At 45.8% G+C, this 22,459-nt stretch overlaps 2 protein-coding genes across 5 annotated transcripts in view; one reads left to right on the top strand and one right to left on the bottom strand.

Annotated features, from left to right (window-relative positions):
* LOC130293428 (uncharacterized) overlaps positions 1 to 22,459 on the bottom strand; it is a 35,715-nt gene that overhangs the window by 3,380 nt on the left and 9,876 nt on the right. The window contains exons 2-3 of the mRNA XM_056542085.1: positions 3,695 to 3,800; positions 2,335 to 2,983 (exon numbers count right to left, since the gene is read on the bottom strand). Coding sequence (XP_056398060.1) covers positions 2,335 to 2,981 — 647 coding nt within the window. The 5' untranslated portion in view covers positions 2,982 to 2,983; positions 3,695 to 3,800. The remainder of the gene's footprint in view (positions 1 to 2,334; positions 2,984 to 3,694; positions 3,801 to 22,459) is intronic.
* LOC130293427 (interferon-inducible GTPase 5-like) lies at positions 22 to 12,474 on the top strand. 4 transcript variants are annotated; one of them, XM_056542082.1, is made up of 3 exons: positions 22 to 1,128; positions 8,262 to 8,902; positions 10,531 to 12,474. In XM_056542082.1, the coding sequence occupies exons 2-3, from the start codon at positions 8,265 to 8,267 to the stop codon at positions 11,642 to 11,644; spliced, it is 1,752 nt and encodes a 583-aa protein (XP_056398057.1). In that variant the 5' UTR covers positions 22 to 1,128; positions 8,262 to 8,264; the 3' UTR covers positions 11,645 to 12,474. The 4 variants fall into 4 exon arrangements, with proteins under 4 accessions (XP_056398057.1, XP_056398056.1, XP_056398059.1 ...); XM_056542081.1 differs by lacking the exon at positions 22 to 1,128 and adding an exon at positions 3,842 to 3,967; XM_056542084.1 differs by lacking the exon at positions 22 to 1,128 and adding an exon at positions 4,746 to 4,758.

The following is a 22,459-nucleotide window of genomic DNA, read 5'->3' as shown; positions in this document are numbered from 1 at the left end:
AGCAATAAATGTCTTCTGTCACTGTAAAGCTGAACTCATAGATATTTTGGAAAGTGGCATCTAGAGATGAGAAAACCTCCCAAGATTCAAATTGGGTCTAAGCACAATTGTCAGATTTGTTTTGGATCCGGATGCCAACGCAATGTATGTACAGCAGCAGGGACTCTTGTCAAAAGCAGGTGTCCCTGTTCCTGTACAGTACAGTGTCCCAGCCCAGTGAATATAGTGAGTGAAAGCTAGGATCCATACAGCACCACCACTCACAACGGGGCTGCTCAGCAAGGGATGAAACAAATCTGAAATTTCTCACAAAACTTTTAGATTCTAATGACTTTTTTTTTTTTTGCGCAATTCAGACCTAATCAGACTCAAGCCAAGGTGATTCGCTCATCTCTAGTAGCATCAATTGAGTATAGATGCATTTTTTTCACCAGTTGTCCATTGGTCTTCCATTAACTTTGGAAGGAATAGAACTAATGCAAAAAATGCACTAATGATGCACATCCATCAAAAAGGCCCAAATGTGAAGCAAAGTTAAGAAGCAGCACTATAGTACACAGCATTATAAGGGAGCAGGGATACTTTTAAAGGGTATGTACATATGAGAGGGGTCACTGGGCTTGGCTCCCCACCAATGGCTAGATCCCCAGGGCAACGGCCTTAATGTGAAGCCAATAGATGCCCCAGACTCACAAACCCTAAACAATCTTTAGATATTGAATCCTACCCCTTCACTATTTAATGGGCTCAAAGTGCTGTAACCTCGAACCTTTTAGAAGACCAAGACTTCTCATATGACCGGACTGATGTCCTAGGCCCCACTTATTATCCTGTTACCTCTGAGAAAGTTAGCAAGTTCAGACATTTTTGGAAAAACATATGAAGGGCTTCCTGTGGTCCACCACCTGATCTGACATTCGGCTTCAAGAGACGCTAGTGCTCGTTGGGCCGTACAGTTGCCTTGGGAACCATATGATATGTACAGTAAATACCCAACTGTCCTGATCACCAGGATGTAAAACGGGCAGCATTTGTTAAAAACCTTCCTAAAAGATTGCATTTTGGGGCATTTCTGAGTGTTTTGGGGGGTGAGGCTTATGTGCCCAGAATTTATCTTTTTAAATATTGGTAAGTATGCATATGGTTGCCACTGTAACTGTAACACAAAGCTTCCGATAGTGTCTCCATGCCAGATTTCAGAGGGCATATAGATCTCATTCTAGATCACCCTTTACTTGCCAAGCCAGAGAGCTGAACCTGACCGACCCATATAGTATAGTCGCTAGTGTATATCTAGCCAAAGCGGATCAAAGTAATATTAGACCGTCTATGAGGATTTCTGAAGCCAGACCTCAATTTAGAAGGGGTTTATTGTTATGAGACAACTCTTCTTATTACCTTAAGGGGTTATCCCAATATAAAATATCCCCTGTTTACCGGATAGGATAAAAGTGTTTGGTGGGGGTCCGATTGCTAGCACAGCCATGATCAGGAGAATGGAGGTCAATCGTCTACTGAGCCCATGCTAAGTCACCTCTCCATTCTCCCTCTACGTAACTTCCAGACATAGCCCAGTTCAGCATTTTCAATGTTTGGAAGTCCCATAACAGATGAATGGAGCGGCGGCCTAACATGCGCCATTCATTCAGGGGACGATTAATCTCCATTCTTGTGATTGGTGGGGATCCCAGTGGTTGACCCACCACTGACCATCTAGTTATCTCCTTTCCTGTGGATAGGGAATACCTCTTGGGATAACCACTTTAAAGGGGTACTCCGGTGCTTAGACATCTTATCCCCAATCCAAAGGATAGGGGATAAGATGCCTGACCGCGGGAGTCCCGCTGCTGGGGACCCCCGTGATCTTGCACGCGGCACCCCGTTTGTAATCAGTCCCCGGAGCGTGTTCGCTCCGGGTCTGATTACGGACGACCACAGGGCCGACTGCGTGTGACGTCACGCCTCCGCCCCTCAATGCAAGCCTATCACGCCCCCTCGCATAGGCTTGCATTGAGGGGCAGAGCGTGACGTCACACGGCGGCGGAGGTGTGATGCCACACGCCGTTGGCCCTGTGGTCGCCCGTAATCAGACCCGGAGCGAACACGCTCCGGGGACTGATTACAAACAGGGTGCGGCGTGCAAGATCACGGGGGTCCCCAGCGGCGGGACTCCTGCGGTCAGGCATCTTATCCCCTATCCTTTGGATAGGGGATAAGATGTCTAAGCACCGGAGAACCCCTTTAAGGCCATCATCTACATTGGGTATATAGTCTGCAAATGTAAAATATATCATCAGTATAAATAATTTTGTACAGTTTTTGAGTTTAGCTCACCTCTTCCACTGAAGAATCTCCTTCTCAATATAATCCACCATGCCTGGAAAGTCGTAGTTCTGGGGTTCTAGACCGGACACCAAAAAGACACTTGATCCTTGTGGCCCATGTCCCCCCAGCTGTTCCTGTGATTTAGCCCTTAGGCCCATCAGTGTTTGCCCTCTCCAGTAACCTTTACCCTGCCGTCTCTTTTCTGTGTGTAGTGTGAGGTCGATATGCGTTTGCACTATGCAGACAGGCTTTCCTAGATGTTTCGCGGCCCCCAATAGCTGCAAGTCTGTTTCAGAGATAGTCGCCCCAAATGTTACCACCAAACAGTGCACGGTGTCGGGCTTAATACTGTCTATATACCCAGAAGTGGAGTCACCTGGCTTATACCCAGGGTAGTCAAGGAGAGTCACGTTGGGCAATGGAGGGTAAGTGTGCCTCTCGACTCCACTTTCTCCACCCTCCCCCCTAAAGTATGATTCCAAGAAACTAGGGCCGAATTTCTCAGTGTGGTTACATAGAGATCGGACTAGTGTGGTTTTTCCAGAACCCTCCGGCCCGATGATGGCGACGATGAATTGTAGAGATTCTGGAGGTGGAGGCACCTCAGGTTCAAGTGGCCCGGATACGACATCTTCAGCTATCTCGACCTCGGCCATATCTGTTTCTTCCAAGACAGAAAAAAAAAAAACTGAGGTTAAAACAGAGAATGGGGAGACATATTGCATGTATAGGTGGGTAGTGCATGGCGATGAGTAAGCAATACGAGCTGCGAGGAGACCGAATGACGTGCGTATCTCAAAAATAACATTGTATGAAAGATTTATTAGGAAAGATTTGGATTTATGACACCCCCAAATGCAATTTGGGAGACAGAAGTCATGGCGAGGCCCCAGACCTGGAGCTACAACCGATGGCAGGACAGCAGGGTGGAAAGGAGATTAAACAGGGGCAAGGCTTTTTCCAAAAGTAATGGGGTTTGTCCCCCCAAATTTTGCATCCCACTCATTACATTTGTCACCATGCTAGGCAACCCAAAGCTATGACAATCTGTAACGTCATACATGTACAGCATAGGTGAGTGTTCTCCAAACTGTGGACCTCCAGAGGATGCAAAACTACAACTCCTAGCATGCCCGGACAGCCATCGGCTGTCCGGGCATGCTAGGAATTGTAGTTTAGCAACATCTGGAGGTCCAGGTTTGGAGACCACTGGTATAGACCCACTACTGGGCCACAACAAAACGGAAAGGTGACAGTCATACAAGGGGCACAATGAGACAGCAAGATAGTGGGGTGCATGCTTCCACACAGGAAACCCCATGGGTGGTGACAGTAAGCTGTAGCGATACAGAAATGTATATATACTTGCCTGCTGTTCAGATCCTTCACAATGGGCAGGTGGATATATGATCTGACAGCCCTCAGGCCTCTGTGCTGTGTACAGATCTGGCCAGGGAGGGGATACAGCTGCGTCACTGCAGAGAGGAGGAATCAAAACAGGGACATGTGAGAGGAAGGAGGAGGAAGAGGAGGAGGAGAGACACCTATATACCCTGTGTAGGAGCTGCTGAGGAAGGCCAGGCCCTGACACACACCGACAGGCTGTCTCCTTCCACCAGGAGATCTGCTGCACCTAAAACCAGTGAGGAAAGGAGACCCCCAACCCCATCTCCCTAAACCACCCTGCAATCTCTGCCTGCCCCCCATCTCCTTCTGCTTCATAAAATCCCTGCATCACTGCTCTGCTGCATGCCACTCGTGCCCCGCTGTTCCTCCTCCATCCTGCTGTGATACATTGTAACCATCTTGTATCAATTCTACAATATTTACATAATTACATCCTGCAACGTTCCACCCCCCTCCTCCTCCTATCATAATTGAGTTTCGATCTGTTCTCTACATCCCGTTCCCTCTTCTTCTTCACGTCGTGTCCTAATCTAATCCCTCTTACATATGCATGATGCTCTAGATTGTTCTCTATACCCCCCTCATGTACTTCTCTCTTTATCTAATATACCCCAGACTAGTGGTCGCCGAACTGTGGCCCTTCGGCTGTTGCGAAATGACAAAATCCAGCATCATGTCCAGGCTGACATCAGGTGACTGTCTGTCCACGATGGGAGTTGTCATTTTGCAACAGCTACGGGTAGGTTCGCGTCCGGTTTGCTCTGTCTGGTTGGAGTGTATGTAGGTCGTCGATATATATATATATATATATATATATATATATATATATATATATATATATATATAAAACTCAACGGAGGAGATTTATCAAAACCTGTCCAGAGGAAAAGTTGCTGAGTTGCCCATAGCAACCAATCAGATCGCTTCTTTCATTTTTAAAAAGGCCTGTGAAAAATGAAAGAAGCGATCTGATTGGTTGCTATGGGCAACTCAGCAACTTTTCTTCTAAACAGGTTTTGATAATGTGTATGTATGTGTGTATATATATATATATATATGTGTATGTATGTGTGTATATATATATATATATGTGTGTATGTTCCACAAAAACTTCCAAACGGCTAAAGATATTAACATGAAACTTGGCCACATGTTACTTATATGTCACCAACAAACATAGGATAGGTGATTTAACCCTTACTCACCCCCATTTGCCAGGGGCGGGGTTTTTGTTAAAAGTCCCATACAAGTCTATGGGAAATACATGTTACTGCATAACTTCCAAACGGCTGGAGATATTTCGATAATACTTGGTCACATGTTACTTATATGTCCACTTAAAATATAGGATAGTTAATTTAACCCTTAACTACCCCCATTTGTTTTTTGTTTAAAGTCCCATGCAAATCAATGGGAAATGTATGTTCCCACATAACTTCAGTACGGCTGGAGAAATTTCAATACCTGGTACACATATTACAGGTCGGGATAGGAGGTCGGGATAGGAGGTTGGGATAGGAGGACGGGATAAGAGGTCGGGATAGGAGGTCGGGATAGGAAGACGGGATAGGAGGTCTAGATATAAGGACGGGATATAGGGTTGGGATATGCCAACAATATATGATGACGGGATATGAAGTCAAAAGCTTCCTCTGTTGATTTTCCTCCACAACAAGGATTAGGAAGGAAAAAACGGGTAATGCGCGTACTCCGCTAATATATATATATTCAAATGTCGACGTGTACTGTAGGGCACAGGCCCATCCAATATAATGAGCCAAACAAAGTCAACTAGTGACATGTTCGTCCCGTTTTCTTAATTGTATAAAATGGGGCGGACAGCAGGAAATGGGCCGAAAGTGTCACAAGTTGACTATGTTGGGCCCATAAACTGTCCAGAGCAGGAGAAAATCCCCATTGCAAACCTATGCTGCTCTGGACAGTTCCTGACACGGACAGAGGTGTCAGCAGAGAGCACTGTGGACAAGACAAAAAAAAAAAAAAAGAAATTCAAAAAGAAAAGAATTTCCTCTGTAGCATACAGCTGCTAATAAGTACTGGAAGGGTAAAGATTTTTTAATAGAAGTAATTTACAAATCTGTTAAACTTTCTGGCACCAGTTGATTTAAAATAAATAAATAAATAAATAAATGTTTTCCACCGGAGTACCCCTTTAACATACCTATGAGTCCAATAACAGCTCCACCTGTCTGCAGGGTATGGAATCGTTAAATCCATTATTCAAATTCAGTTAGGCAAAGCTTGCTGAAGGGAATTGCGAAATTCTGCCTGATTCGGGCCAGAATTTCAGCAAAATTTCTGTGTTTTTCTAAACACAGAATACTGCAAAGATTGAGAACCCATTGGGGGAGATTTATCAAAACCTGTGCAGAGGAAAAGTTACTGAGTTGCCCATAGCAACCAATCAGATCGCTTCTTTCAGTTTGCAGAAGAGGCCTTTTTAAAATTGAAAGAAGCGATCTGATTGGTTGCTATGGGCAACTGCTGGACAACTTTTCCACTGGACAGGTTTTGATAAATCTCCCCCATTAAGTTCAATGGGATTCCGCCCACAGACTCTAAAAATTTTGGGGAATGCAGCATTTCCGTGGCAGAATGTCCGTGGTGGATATTCCGCTGTGCGGATGGGACAGTAGGATCCCATTAGACATAATGGGGTTTACATTTAGGCTGAGTTTTTGCGGCAGAATTTTGTGGCAGAATTCAGCACGGAAGTTCTGTCGTGGGAGCATAGCCTGAGAGTTCATGGAGGCAGAGCCATGTACCAGGAGCTTGTATAGAAGCACATGGAATCCCTATGGCTCCGTACTATCATATGGACTCTGTATGGCCACACATTAAAGGGGTACTCCGGCCCTGAGACATCTTATCCCCTATCCAAAGGATAGGGGATAAGATGTCTCACCGCGGGGATCCTGCCGCTGGGGACCTCCGCAATCTTGTATTCGCCACCCACCTGTTGGAGCTGCATGCCGCGGTGCCAGCTCACAAACAGCCGGGTGGCGACCACTGGGCCCGAGTATCGTGATGTAATGACTCCGCCCCCATGTGTCATCACCCCCGCCCCCGCTATGCAAGTGTATGGGAGGGGGCGTGACGGCTGTCACACCCCCTCCCATAGACTTGCATAGCGGGGGCGGGTGGTGACACCGAGCTGTAAAAGTTTTCGGTCTGAAGGGATTTTTAACATGTTCTTATCCACTGACAGGAATCAATCAGGGTTGGCCTTTGACCCCACCCATTGTCTCCGCCATTTGACATGCCTCACCCTACTACTGGGGTGACACACTGTAACAAACCTCCTCCCCATGTAAATACCTTACTACTGGGGTGACACACTGTAACATACCTCCTCCTCATGTAATCTCCTTACTACTGGGGTGACACTCTGTAATAAACCCCCTCCTCATGCAATCTCCTTACTACTGGGGTGACACACTGTAGCAAACCTCCTCCTCAAGTAATCTCCTTACTACTGGGGTGACACACTGTAACAAGCCCCCTCCTCACGTAATCTCCTTACTACTGGGGTGACACACTGTGACAAACCTCCTCCTCATGTAATCTCCTTACTACTGGGATGACACACTGTAACAAGCCCCCTCCTCACGTAATCTCCTTACTACTGGGGTGACACACTGTAACAAACCTCCTCCTCATGTAATATCCTTACTACTGGGGTGACACACTGTAACAAACCCCCTCCTCATGTAATCTCCTTACTACTGGGGTGACACACTGTAACAAACCTCCTCCTCATGTAATCTCCTTACTACTGGGGTGACACACTGTAACAAACCCCCTCCTCATATAATCTCCTTACTACTGGGGTGACACACTGTAACAAACCTCCTCCTCATGTAATCTCCTTACTACTGGGGTGACACACTGTAACAAACCCCCTCCTCATGTAATCTCCTTACTACTAGGGTGACACATTGTAACAAACCTCCTCCTCATATAATCTCCTTACTACTGGAGTGACACACTATAACAAACCTCCTCCTCATGTAATCTCCTTACTACTGGAGTGACACACTGTAACAAACCTCCTCCTCATGTAATCACCTTAATACTGGGGTGACACACTGTAACAAACCCCCTTCTCATGTAATGTCCTTACTACTGGGATGACACACTGTAACAAACCTCCTCCTCATGTAATCACCTTACTACTGGGGTGACACACTGTAACAAACCTCCTCCCCATGTAATCTCCTTACTACTGGGGTGACACACTGTAACAAACCCCCTCCTCATGTGACAGTGATTCTGGCTGGGCGGGTGCTTCGGATAAGCGGCGGGTGCTTCAGATGCTGGCTGGTTACTAACTTTCTTGCAGTGAGCAGAGCAGCGCCCCCGTCAAGAGGGCGCTCTAGGCAGCTGCCTATTTTGCCTATAGGCAGAACCGGCCCTGGAAGCAGTGATCTTAAAATGGCGAGAAGTCGTAATAAAAAAAGTATATGATCAAGCTAAAGAACACTTATTTTCTATACTTTTCCTTTTAGGTTATGGAAACCTTTAGTGAGCTGAGCCTGACGGAGGCTGAATTCACACCACAGAGGGTAGAAAGTCATGAGGATCCACCTCCCGAGGACTGCTGGGATTTCTCGGTTGCCGTCGCGGGAGGACCAGGTGTTGGGAAAACCGTTCTGATACAGGCCCTTCTGGGCTTCAATGAGAATGGAGAACATTCGAGAGCCGCCTTTCTACAACCTAAAAAGCCTGATGGCCCTTTACTGCACCTTCACCCTTCCCACCCTGGTCTTACCTTCTGGGAACTACCCCTAGATTATGGTTCTCCTGACAAGTGGGTGTCCGAGGCAGATCTTCTTCTTCTGGTCACTGATGCCCAGTTCACACAAGCCCACATTGACTTGGCCCATAGTGCCCTTATTCAGGCAAAAAGACTCTGCTTGGTCCGCACTAAGGTGGACTGTGATCTGCATACCCTGAAAGGAAGGATGAAGGAAGAATACTCGAGAGTGGAAGTGTTGTCGGCACTGCGCACTGTCATCCTACAGCCATTCAATGACATGGCAAAGAAGGAGGCTTTACCACTTTTCTTGACGTCTGGATTTGAACCAAACAAACTGGATGTGCCCACACTCAAGACCAAAATAGAAAATACTTCAAGGGAACTTGGCAGGTGAGTAGACACTTGGGCCTTAAATGGGCACTGTCATTAAAACGGATTTTTTTTTGCTATTGCAAGAAATCTTTGTAATGTACTTTGTTTAAAAAAAAAAAAATGAAGTTTTCTACGTGTGTTTAAAAAAAGCTACCACTAGGCGTCTCCCTACTTGACCAGAGCACATTTTCCCCCATCTCTTGCAGAGACATTGGACTCCAAAATCAGGAAATGCATTCTGGAATGCTGAGGGGGGAAGGGGGGGGGGGAGGGGTGCAGCCTTAGCCAATTATAGTTCATCTCACACTGAACTGCTCTGGGCTGTATGTAGCAGAGTGAGGGAGGAAGTTCTCCCCTGTATGGCTTCAGATGATGTCACGCCTGTTGGGTAACGCCCCCTCCCAGTCTGTGAATCTGACTAAGACTGAGCATAAAATACAGAGCGATATCAAGGTAGAAAACTAAAAAATAAAGGCAGGGGTGGTTTATCATGATCGGGCAGTCAAGATGGAGGATTATAAAAATGTAACAGAATCATGATAGGTACTCTTTAAGCATGTTGGAAATGTTGGAGAAGTAGCAATAAGTTAAAAGAAGACTCCGGTCACCACATCATCTTACTTTAGTGACCTCCTTAATATACAGTGATCCCCCGACCTACAATGGCCCCGACATACGATCATTTCAACATACGATGTCCTATCAGAGGCCATCGCATGTTGAAGGCAGCATCAACATACAATGCTTTTCTATGTCGGGGCCATCGCATAAACGGCTATCCGGCAGCGCAGACTGCTTCAGCTGTCACCGGATAGCCGTTTACGGTGCCCTTTGCTGACGATCTCTTACCTGTCCTCGGGGCTCCGGCGCGTCCTCTTCGGGATCCCCTGCATCGTCGGCGTTCTCCATCGTCGTCATCATGTCGCGCGCACGCCGTCCCGTCATCCAATAGGAGTGCGTTACGACGTGATGGCGGCGACGGAGAGCGAGGATGCCGGGGAAACAGAAGCCTTACCGGAGCTTCGGGGACATCCGGGGACATCGATGGAGGGCGACGTCCAGGGCAGCGGTGACGAGCGGTGACGGTCCGGAGCGGTGGGGACAGGTGAGTACAACTTCCTCTACCAGTGGTCTTCAAACTGCGGACCTCCTGATGTTGCAAAACTACAACTCCCAGCATGCCCGGACAGCCGTTGGCTGTCCGGGCATGCTGGGTGTTGTAGTTTTGCAACATCTGGAGGTCCACAGGTTGTAGACCACTGTCCTATACTTTACATTGCACGGATCCCTCAACATACGATGGTTTCAACAAACGATGGTCCATTTGGAACGGATTACCATCGTATGTTGAGGGACCACTGTACCAACAAAGATCGGCCTACCTTGGCCAAAGTATTTACATACTGGTCTAGGGTGAAAGCAAGTCTAAGCCACACCTCTGAGGAGTCCGACATGTTTTTTGTAGAATGTAAAATATCTTTTATGGCCACTCATTGGCGCAGTAAAGAAACAATATTGTAAGAATGAATACAAAGAGTAGAAGGTTTCTATGATAAGCAACACACATTCAGCCATTTCAGTTTTATCTTGTGATGTTTTTTCTATCTCTCCAGCTTAACCATTGCCCCCTTCGTCTTTCTCGACAGAGCCTTGTGTCTTGCCCAGCAGGGTTACGAGGTGATCGGCTATGAAGAAATTGCTGAATTACAATCGGCACTAGAAAGAGGAGGAATCTCTGAAATGGTCAGATTCATCCAGAACAGCTTGGACTCTCTTCTGGACACCCGCTTTGATCTTGCATTTATGGGCGGTAACCCCGACTTTCGTCACTCTGTTCTGAATTCTCTTCGTGGATTGAGGGATGGAGAGGATGGTACGGCCCATGGTGGAAACCCAGAAAATCCAGTTGAGTATGCCAGTCTTAAGTACCCCAAGGCCAGTTTGTGGGACCTTCCTGGCATGGAAAGTCTGGAGTCCCAGCCCAAAAAGTATCTGGAGAGCGTGCACATCAACCAATATGACTTTACTCTACTGTTCCTCACACCATGGCAGGAGGCCTCTTGTAGTTACAGATCTCTTGTTCTTGAGATAAAGAAGGAGGGAAAGAAAAGCATCTTCATCCAGGATTGTGAAGATGATGAGATGCCTCCAGGACCAATCGAAGAGGAAGTCTTTGTTCTGTCTCCTGCTAAAGTTCCAGGGCCAGAATTTCATAGGTTTTTGGGTTATCTGGAGAAAAAACTGCCCAGTAACAAATTGCGCGCATTTATGCTCTCCCTCCCAAATCTCTCTACTATAGTAATCGAGAAGAAAAAGGAAGCACTCTCTCAGGAAGTGTGGAAGGTGGCTCTCCTCTCTAGCTTGGTGGCTAGTGTACCTGTTCCAGGAGTTGCAATAGCATGTGACCTTTCCTTGCTCACTGCCCGTCTGGACACTTATCGTAAAGAACTAGGACTGGATGCTGACTCGCTAGCCAACCTTTCCCATAAGTCAGGCGTGCCGGTTCCCAAGCTTATGTTAGAGATCCAGAGCCCTGCCGGGAAGGGGGTGACTCGGGAGCTGGTCCAGAAAATGTTAGGTTCTGCTACTGGAATTGGGTTGGAAGTGGCAGGAGTTTTCTTGCACAGGTTTCCTCTTCTTGGTCCCTTAGCCACTGGAGGAATCGCTTTTCATGCTAGCTACTTGATATTGAACCGATGTTTAGTGGCTATGGCAGAGGATGCACAGAGAGTATTATCCAGAGCACAGTCCCCTCCTTAGACCTTAAGATACTTTGATGGTGCTTATTGCTACTGCATACAATAAATAATGCTGATCACCACTTCTAGCATCTCTGATAGCTGTCAGGCCTTCTTCACATCACACTTTGTTCCTACATGCTAAACATGTCCATTGTCAAAGGAGGCCAAAGGGTTGTATTTTTGGCCTCTGTTGGGATGGTATTCTTGTGTAGTAGACTACTATAGTAGTAATTTTTTTTCTTGGTAAAAAAAAATAATTTTTTTAATGTAATACCGTATTAACCAATGGGTGCCTCAAGAAGCTTCAGTGACATCGCTGTCCACGGGGCAAAAATATGGGAACCTTCTTACTCTCATTCTCTTCCTAGGCTACCCATAGAGTGGTGGTTTCGTAAAGAGCCACCTGAGACAGATTTTGCCTTAAAGCGATGATATAAGCCTTTTTGTAATTATGCAAATTAGGCTCAAGAGCCCAGGGGGCGTTCCCCCAGCATGGCAAGAGTCCATGGGGTAATATCAGTCCGTATCCTTGCTATTACCACCCCACAGCCCGCTTGTATCCACCTATCCCGTTTGACTGACAGCCACTAGATAAAGAGGATAGGCCCTGGATGAAGTTATGTAGTTTTTCCAGTCAGATGTGGTGCTCTCTGCTGCCACCTCTCTCCGTGTTGGGAACTGTCCAGAGCAGTAAAGGTTTACAATGGGGATTTGCTCCTACTCTAGGCAGTTCTTGACATGGACAGAGGTGTCAGCAGAGAGCACTGTGGTCAGACTGGTAAGAACTACATAACTTCCTCTAGAGCAGTGTTTCCCAAGCAGGGTGCCTCCAGCTGTTGCGCAACTACAACTCCCAGCATGCCTGGACAGCCGAAGGCTGTCCAGGCATGCTGGGAGTTGTAGTTTCACAACAGCTGGAAGCACACTGGTTGGGAAACACTGCTCTAGAGCATACAGCAGCTGATAAGTACTGGAAGGATTACCATTTTTTTTTTTTTTTATAGAAGTAATTTACAAATCTGGCACCAGTTGATTAGATCCCCCCCCCCCCTCCCTTCTGGAATGCTACTTTACTGGCCATATGCATCTATAGGGTTAACCTGAATGGCACTTTGATTTACCACTATATGGTCCCAGACCCCACACTAACTGTTTACCACCCCATATGCTCCCCAATAAATTCTCTACGCTGTTAATCCCAAATTCTCGCTCACTTATAATGGAGGAGGCCATTTAGAATAGCTGCTTATTGCCTTGATTCAGCCTACAAAACATTGTCGCACGGTATATAATCTCTGTGAATAAATGAGCTTCTCTCTAATAGGGATTGTTTTATTACAATGCATCCACAGTACCAGAGAGATTCAGCATAGCCATAATCATTAATGTAATATACGAGGTGGAATTTGTTGCCATAGATGGCTGCTGTATGCTGGCCAGCTGCCATTCCAGATGTACACGATAATTAAAATAACAGAAACGTACTTCATTATATGGCGGGTGTGCTGTATTCAATATAATGCAGGAGTGCTGTATTCATTATATAGCAGGATTACTGTATTAATTATAAGGCAGGAGTAATGTATTCATTATATAGTGGAAGTACTGTATTCATTATACAGCAGGGGTACTGTATTCATAATATATGGGGGGGGGGGGAGTACTGTATTCATTATACTGCGGCAGTACTGTATTCATTATACAGCAGTAGTACTGTATTCAGCGGCAGTACTGTATTCATTATACAGCGCCAGTACTGTATTCATTATACAGCAGTAGTACTGTATTCAGCGGCAGTACTGTATTCATTATACAGCGGCAGTACTGTATTCATTATACAGCGCCAGTACTGTATTCATTATACAGCAGTAGTACTGAATTCAGAATACGGCAGCAGTACTGTATTCATTATGCAGTGGGAATACTGTATTCATTATGCAGTGGGGGTACTGTATTTAGTATACGGCAGCAGTACTGTATTCATTATACAGCAGCAGTACTGTATTCAATATACGGCAGCAGTACTGTATTCATTATACAGCAGTAGTACTGTATTTAGTATACAGCAGTAGTACCTTATTCATTAGACAGCGGCAGTACTGTATTCATTATACAGCGGCAGTACTGTATTCATTATACAGCAGTAGTACTGTATTCAGTATACAGCAGCAGTACTGTATTCATTAGACAGCAGCAGTGCTGTATTCATTATACAGCAGTAGTACTGTATTCAATATACAGCAGCAGTACTGTATTCATTATACAGCGGCAGTACTGTGTTCATTATGCAGTGGGAATTCTGTATTCATTATACAGCAGTAGTACTGTATTCAGTATACGGCAGCAGTACTGTATTCAGTATACGGCAGCAGTACTGTATTCATTATACAGCAGCAGTACTGTATTCAGTATACGGCAGCAGTACTGTATTCAGTATACGGCAGCAGTACTGTATTCATTATACAGCGGCAGTACTGTATTCATTATACAGCAGCAGTACTGTATTCAGTATACGGCAGCAGTACTGTATTCAGTATACGGCAGCAGTACTGGATTCAGTATACGGCAGCAGTACTGTATTCATTATACAGCAGCAGTACTGTATTCTGTATACGGCAGCAGTACTGTATTCATTATACAGCAGCAGTACTGTATTCATTATACAGCAGCAGTACTGTATTCATTATGCAGTGGGGGTACTGTATTAGCAGGAATATTGCACCATTATTATAATGCACCAATATGATATAGTTGTGACACATAGCGCCACTTGCCATTTCCACGTAAGGCGTATGACCCTTTGTCCTATGGCAGCTTTCCATGGGGAAGTATAATTGCATGTTTGCAAGCGTCTGTTTTAATTTATTTGACCTCATAAAATAAAAGAACTTTAAATGAAGTCCAGGTTTCGGTTGTTTGTTGTTGTTGTCAACCCCTTTCACCATCAATTTACTCTGCCTCCTAAGGCTCATACATCAGACTGTGCACTAAAGCCTTCACCTTCTGGGCTGCAATGGAACTGCACTTAGTAAGCATTGGGAGGAAGCAAGCAGAGATTCTATTGTGGTGTCGGGGGGGGGGGGTTAATGTGTAATTAAAGGGGTACTCCACTGCTCAGTGTTTGGAACGCTGGAGCAGGCGCCAGGAGCTCGTGACATCATAGCCCCGCCCCTCATGACGGTACGCCCGCCCCCTCAATGCAAGTCTATGGGAGGGGGCGTGACGGCTGTCACGCCCCCTCCCATAGACTTGCATTGAGGGGGCGGGGTGTGATGTCATGGGGGGCGGGGCTATGATGTCACAAGCTCCCGGCGCTGGCTCCAGCGTTCGGAACAGTTTGACAGTTTGTTCTAAATGCTGAGCAGCGGAGTACCCCTTTAACCTTATCGTGACGCCAGGGCGTGGTTCACCTATACACCACCCGAGGTAGGCCAGCTTCACTTGTGCCAGGCACGGGGCAAATAGTCACTCCGACGCAAGGTTACGGTTAACTGGCTTGCTTTACTGAGGTTGGAAAGATGGTACAATCCGTTACATCTCAGATTAGCGTGAAGGAGTTACAGGGTGAATTTAGGGAAGCTTATTGGCTTGCTGGGACTTAAAGTTGATAATGTTGTATATAATTGACTTGACTAGTATGCAGCCTACGCTGTACTTTAGGGACTTGGACTTGACTAACTTGACTGAAGTAATCGCCGAGACTCAGTGCCCTGCAGCTGAGGAGAGCGCTGCGGGGGATATCAGGTGAGCATCCTTTTTTTATTTTATTAACCCTGCCTATACCTATGGGGAAGGGGGGGGTGCTCTATATATACCTATGGGGAAGGGAGGGAGAGGGGGGGGGGGTGCTCTGTATATACCTATGGGAAAGGGAGGGAGAGCGGGGGTGCTCTGTGTATACCTATGGGAAAGGGAGGGAGAGGGGGGGTGCTCTGTATATACCTATGGGAAAGGAAGGGAGAGGGGGGTGCTCTGTATATACCTATGGGAAAGGGAGGGAGTGGGGGTGGGGCTTTGTATATTCCTATGGGAAAGGGAGGGAGAGGGGGGTGCTCTGTATATACCTATGGGAAAGGGAGGGAGGGGGGGTGCTCTGTATATACCTATGGGAAAGGGAGGGAGAGGGGGGTGCTCTGTATATACCTATGGGAAAGGGAGGGAGAAAGGGGGTGCTCTGTATATACCTATGGGAAAGGGAGGGAGAGGGGGGGGTGCTCTGTATATACCTACTGTCACGCCCCCTCCCATAGGCTTGCATTGAGGGGCGGAGCGTGACGTCACACGGGGGCAGAGGCGTGACGTCAAACGCCGCCCGCCCTGTGGTTGCCAGTAATCATACCCGGAGTGAACATGCTCCGGGGACTGATTTTAACTGGGGCGCTTTGTGCAAGATCACGGGGGTCCCCAGCGGCGGGACCCCCTGTGATCAGGCATCTTAACCCCTATCCTTTGGATAGGGGATAAGATGTCTAAGCGCCGAAGTACCCCTTTAAGGGGTTAAAGAATCACAAAGAACCCCCTAGTACAATGTTCCGCAGCCTTCGGCTGTTTGGGAATGGTGGGCTTTGAAGAGCCACTGGTTGGTCAACACCGCTCCAAATGGAAAACTCCAATGAGAAGTCCCCGGTAAATCCCCCTGCGCACAGATCAGCCTCAAAGTATTTAATTCATATCTTTTAATTCATAGCTCGGCAAAATCCTCCCATTGTAATACCATTCACACACGCAAATCGCTTTCCATCGCCAGTTAGTCTTATTTAAAATGAATCCTATTTCCCTACAATTGAATTCATATTTCCGCGGCGTAAAGTACAATATAGCTGCGGCATTATCATTCTGAAATACCGGCGTCGGGATCGCTTATAAATGATTATGCCGCACTTGTAGGTTGCCGCGCATTCATCACCCCGTATCATAGGAAATCGCAGTAACCTTTTGGAGAAGTCCATAAATAAATATCACATTGTGTTTGTGGGAGAATTCCGCTCGTGTTTGCTCTTATTTAGTTTATTTTCTTTTTTATTTCTTTGTGGATTTGTTCTAGTCGGCCGGCTTATTGTTATTTATTCAGCTTGATCTTTGCGGCGCGCGCAAGCTTTATATCTCGGAAGATGTACTGTAAATGGTTGACACCAGACTGTTTTCTAAGAGAAGAAAATGAGAAGCTTTTAGTAATCTGTCATCTGTGTATATTAATAGGATTAGGCTTTCTCCATAAAGCTTAGAAGGAATCAGGCCCTTGAAAGGGTTTTTCTGGCCTTTTTTAAATTTATTTATTTATTAATGAGGCCATGAATATCTGATCAGTGACAACCCCGTCGATCAGCTGCGAGTATCGGCATACACAGTCCACGGAGAAGCCGGCAGCTCCATACACTGTGTAGTGGCCGTCCAGGGGTACTGCAGCTTGGCTCCTATTGAAGTAAATGAGCTGAGCTGCAGGAACCCAGCATAGCCACTACAGAGAGTACACAGCTATTTGCTTTCAGCTCTGTTCACTATGTATGAAGACCTTACAGAACAAACATTTTTAAATCAACTGGTGCAAGAAACTTAAACAGATTTGTAAATTACTTCTATAAAAAAAATCTTAATCCTTCCAGTACTTATCAGCTGCTGTGCAGAGTAGGAGCAAATCCCCATAGCAAACCTCTCCTGCTCCAGACAGTTCCTAAAATGGACAGAGGTGTCAGCAGAGAGCACTGTGGTCAGCCAAAAAGGACATTTAAAAAGAAAAGAACTTCCTCTGGAGCATACAGCAGCTGATAAGTACTGGAAGGATTAAGATTTTTTTAATAGAAGTAATTTACAAATCTGTTTAACTTTCTGGCACAAGTTGATAAAAAAAAAAAAAAAATATATATATATATATATATATATGTATATAGATATATATATATATATCTAGTAAATATATAGTTTTTCACCGGAGTACCCTTTTAATGGCCTATCCTTAGGGTATATCATAAATTAAAAAGTATTTTTCGAAGGTCTTCCCACCATAACCAGTAATGGTCAGTGACGTAGCGTCCATATAGGCAGACCACACAACTGCTATGGGGTCCGTAGGACAGGATGGTCCTGACTGTGGATGTCTGGTCTACCTCTATCGGCCCCTGCACTGCAGATCGCAACACCCGCATTCCAGCAGAACTCACTAGGACCTCACGGGAGCTCCATCCAGCAGCATGCCAGCTATCGCTTTCCAGGCATCAAAAGTCAGAGCACAGTGAGCAACAGGTAGTCGGCACTCTGTACTATGGCTTTGGAAATGAAGATATTCGCCGGTAAGGAATAGTGGATGGGTAGGGGGCTTGGGTTACAGGGACAAGGCCTGACAGAATAGTAGGGTCAGATAGCAAAGGTAGTGGGGTTGGCGATCCTGATTTTTGTTATAGGGCCCCATGAATTCTTAATTTGCCCCTGGTAATAGTAAGATATCATATGGATGTCTAATTGATAAGGGTTCTACTAAGCTGCCCTCCACTGATTCTTATGCAGCAAGTGTTAATAGTGGTAGGCCAGAATTGCAATACAGCATCTAGTCAGGAGTGGCGCTGTTTAGTACAAAGAAAAACTCTCATGCATGGGCAGGGTAACAGTGCATTCTAGCTCTGACCCAGAACCACTGTCCCTGCCTGTTTCATATTTGCCCTAAATGGTGATTCCACAACTAGAAGACGGTCCCTACTCTGGAATAAGTGCAGGGAAGTCTCAGGTCAAAACAACAAACTCCACACGATGCAGTGAAGTTCAGGGAGAAACAGTCAGGAAACAATAGGTTAATAAGCACAGGACACTAAACTCAGAGGGACACAAACAAACAGAAATAGCAAGCCAGATCAATCGCCATAAGGACAACAGAAATACCGAATCGTATAGCAAAGGGTTAACCAGGTATCAGAGCCAAAGTCACAGAACCAGAACACAGAATCAGATGGAGGATATTGCTAGCTACAGAGTAAAAGCTCTTTCACAGGCAAAGTCTGAGACACAACTAAGAGCATAAATAGCCAACCTGGAGGGTGTGGAAAGGACACAGCATTGGCTACATGTCCACAACTCTTGATTGGCTAGGATGTAGCCATGGCTACAATTGATGCTGCAGCCGGACACTAAAAAGGTTTAACCCTTCGCGACAAAGCAGGTTGATTCATTACAAAAACACCCAGGTCCAAGAGTTTTGATACCACCAGTCAGATGCCAATGGCTTATTTAATGGTGTATGTACCATAATGGTAATAAAGGAGGCTGCAGTTGGACTCCAGGAGAGAACAGGCCTAGTCCTAGTAGGCACAATGTCTTTTATGTTGGGTGGCGAGAACCTGTGCAAGACTCTTCTACAGAGGAATTGTATTTTAATCAAACATGGGGGTGGGCATTGGCACAAGGTTCATTGATAGCAGCGGGGATAACAATGGGTTGTGGGTAGCAAAACCTGGCACCATAATGGGGATCCTAATAAAGGTAAGTGAAATGTCATCACAATATATGTAAATGACACATGAAAACACGTCTCATGTGCTTCCTCATGTCTTATGCTGACCATACACATCTTCCTGTGCCGAGGCGCTGATGCCACCAGTGATACCATGCAAATCTCCTGGGTGTCTGACCATCTGAGAAAGAGCTCAGTAAAGAGACTGAAGATATACAGTTAGCATATAATGCCATGGATCAGGCAATATAGTAGGTGCAAATGCTTACATTTTTATATCTTTCTTAGAAAACCCTCTTAAAACCCTTGGGATCTAACTTAGCAATAGACTCCTTTTAGCTCTCACAATTGTTCTCACCTGTAAAGGCAGAGCTAAAGGGAGCCCCATAGTAATAATCACCATATTACCACCACCTGGTGGAGATGGGCCTAGACCCTGTTAGACCTCCAATACCCATCTGTTTTTCATCTCCGTTGTGTCTTAAGGTTATCATAGTTACCAAGACGAGAAGCCCTAAATAAGTTAGGTTACTGGAAACAGCCCCTATAGCAAGTTCAGGAAGGGGCCACTTTGGTTTCTTATACCCTAGGTAACTTTCCCTTGGCTTGGCATATAATCCCCAGTCATGTCTCAAGGCTTTTGGGTCAAACATTAATTTGAAGCAATGCTACCTTCAAATTGGTGGCAATGAGGAGCAAGCGTCTTTCCTTTTTCAGGAGAGCGACTTTGCATACTTTTTTTTTCCATATGGGGCATTGCATGGTTTTTAAGACACCATAGACCAGTTTGGCAGTCTTCTCAAGGAGACACACCACCCCTCGGTCCCTAATGCCATTGGCTAGTAATTTGTTGGTTACCCTAATCATGTTGATTATGTGTTAAGTCTATCAGGCTGTATTTGTGCGAGGGGCGTGGATGTAGTGCACCCCCCACCCCCACTCAGCACTTCTGGCGTTTGAATCTCCCACCACATTAGTACTTCTCCCGGCCGATCCTCATCTCATAGCCTCGCTGTTCCTGAGGGCTATGGAACGGTTTCGCCGTCCCATAGCCCACTGGCTGCCTCACGGCGGGATGCCTGGCTGCCCGCCTCCCGTGTGGTAAGACCGTGGCTGGCCTCCAATGTTGCTTGTGTACCATTGTCTTAAATACAGATTGGGGTGACGAAGGCTCCTGCACACCACCTGTCAACCGGGTTGCTGCATCACGGTGTGCGGAGCATCATGCAGGGAAATTCATTACCTCTTAGCAGACCGTTTAGCGGTTGGTTTGGGATCAGGTAGCCATGCTCCAGTGCTGTCCGTAAGCTGCACTTGGTGTGTCAGTCCATGAAGAGTCAGTAATCTGTAGGTACTGTCTTTATTTCTTCTATAGATTGTTGGCAGGATGTGGACACAGTCTTTTTCACTCTGTATTCTTCGTGTTTCGGCCTGCGGGGTCATCATAGGGCACTTCATGCATGCATACTGTACAAGCACTTCACTATGATATATATTCCATTTCGTTGTGCTGCTGGCATGCCAATGGACATCCTCATGACAACAGTACTTTCCCATCACTCCACCCATAAAGTAGTCACATGGCTGCGATATCTTGGGTAAGTCATATAATTCCTACTTTGCGTAGCATACCATGCACACATATACCAGGCGCATTCACTAGTACACATAGATTAGACACGCTACCATACCACATACATCACTATTCCATGCATACATCTCTACATTATGCGGCACAGCATTTCTACGGTACATAGGTTCTTAGTTTTCATATCAGTCATACATGCATGACCATTTACTGGGCATAGATAGGTTTACAGATGCCAATGCAGAATTCATTGGCTAGCACACTCACACTACTATAGTTGTCACCCCATGTATGTGTCAGATATCTTTGAAATCACGCATATGTTGTCCAGTTGTGTTACTATGTCTGTTAGTTTCAGTGGAAGTGCTGGCTATAGATCATTACAGTGAATATGTTACACATAGCAACAATAGCGCTCGTATCACGTACGTCTCTTAGTTAGTCACTCATTTGTTAGCATTTGGTTAAAGGGGTATTCCGGGCCAAAACATCTTATCCCGCATAGAATGTGGGTGCTGCAGGGAGAGCACTTACCTTACAATTTCCAAGGGTATACACTACACTAGTAGTTGTTGACATCATGGTATTCATCATGTCTGCCACGTCTGCAGGGGCACAAAGTGCATATTTACTATTATTTACACGTCTTCAGGGAGATTACATGTAATTTAGGCGGTTGCATACCCATTATGCCTGCCACGCCTGCAGGGGGATGCGCTGCGTAGTTATTGTTGCTGACACATCTTAAGAGCAATAACATCATGACACATAAGCAGTTGTACACCCGTCATACTTGCCACGTCTGCAGGGGATGCTCTGTGCAATTGTTGCTATGGACACAACTTCAGAGCAACAAGATCACGACACATAGGTGGTTGCATACCCATCATACCTGCCTCATCTGCAGGGGGATACACTGCGTAGTTGTTGTTACTGACACGTCTTCAGAGCATCAACATCATGACACATAGGCGGTTTTATACCCTTCATACCTGCCACGTCTGCAGGGGGAGGCACCGCGTAGTGGTTGTTACTGACAATATCTTCAGAGCAACAACATCAGGACACATAGGTTGTTGTATACCTTTCATACCTGCCACGTCTGTAGGCACAAGGGTCACCCAAAGACCTGTCACGTCTTCAGGCTCAATGATTACACAAAGACCTGTCACGATTACAGGCACAATGGTTACCCAAAGACCTGTCACAGGCACGATGGTTACGAGAAGACCTGTCACGTCTAAAGGCACGATGGTTACGAAAAGACCTGTCACGTCTACAGGCACAATGGTTACGAAAAGACCTGTCATGTCTACAGGCGCGATGGTCTCATGTTTTGTCTGACAGGTATCTTTCTTTTACGCTCGCCATGGTGTCATAGGTAAGTATGTGAAAGATGTGTATGTTGGCTAGTACGGTAGCCTGGTCCTGTTCAGTGCTGACGTTTTTGTTCCAGAGTGGCTGTGAACCCTAGCTCCGCGGTACTGGGCTTTGATTACTAGGACAGCTAGTTTGCAGATTTTACTTCTGTCACTCAAGTCACAGTCTAAATATGGGTTTGGTGTTAGTGGTTGTGGTATTGGTTTATGGTTATGAATTCTATTATTTATCCTACCTGGTAACTTTTTGCCCTCTTAAGGCATGCCCTCCATTCTCAGTTATGGGCAAAATCCGATCACTTTGTTAAGTTTAAGGTTTTTCATATAGGTATGCATGTATCATTGTAATCAAGAGCACAAATGTGAAGCCCTGAGCACAAACACTATATAAATCCACAATAGAACACTTTCCCGGGAGGTAATACAATG

The sequence above is a fragment of the Hyla sarda genome, chromosome 10, assembly GCF_029499605.1.
Source record: "Hyla sarda isolate aHylSar1 chromosome 10, aHylSar1.hap1, whole genome shotgun sequence".
Classification (NCBI taxonomy): Eukaryota; Metazoa; Chordata; class Amphibia; order Anura; family Hylidae; genus Hyla; species Hyla sarda.
Note: the sequence above shows the minus strand (reverse complement) of the source record. Positions and strands in the feature narration are given on the sequence as shown.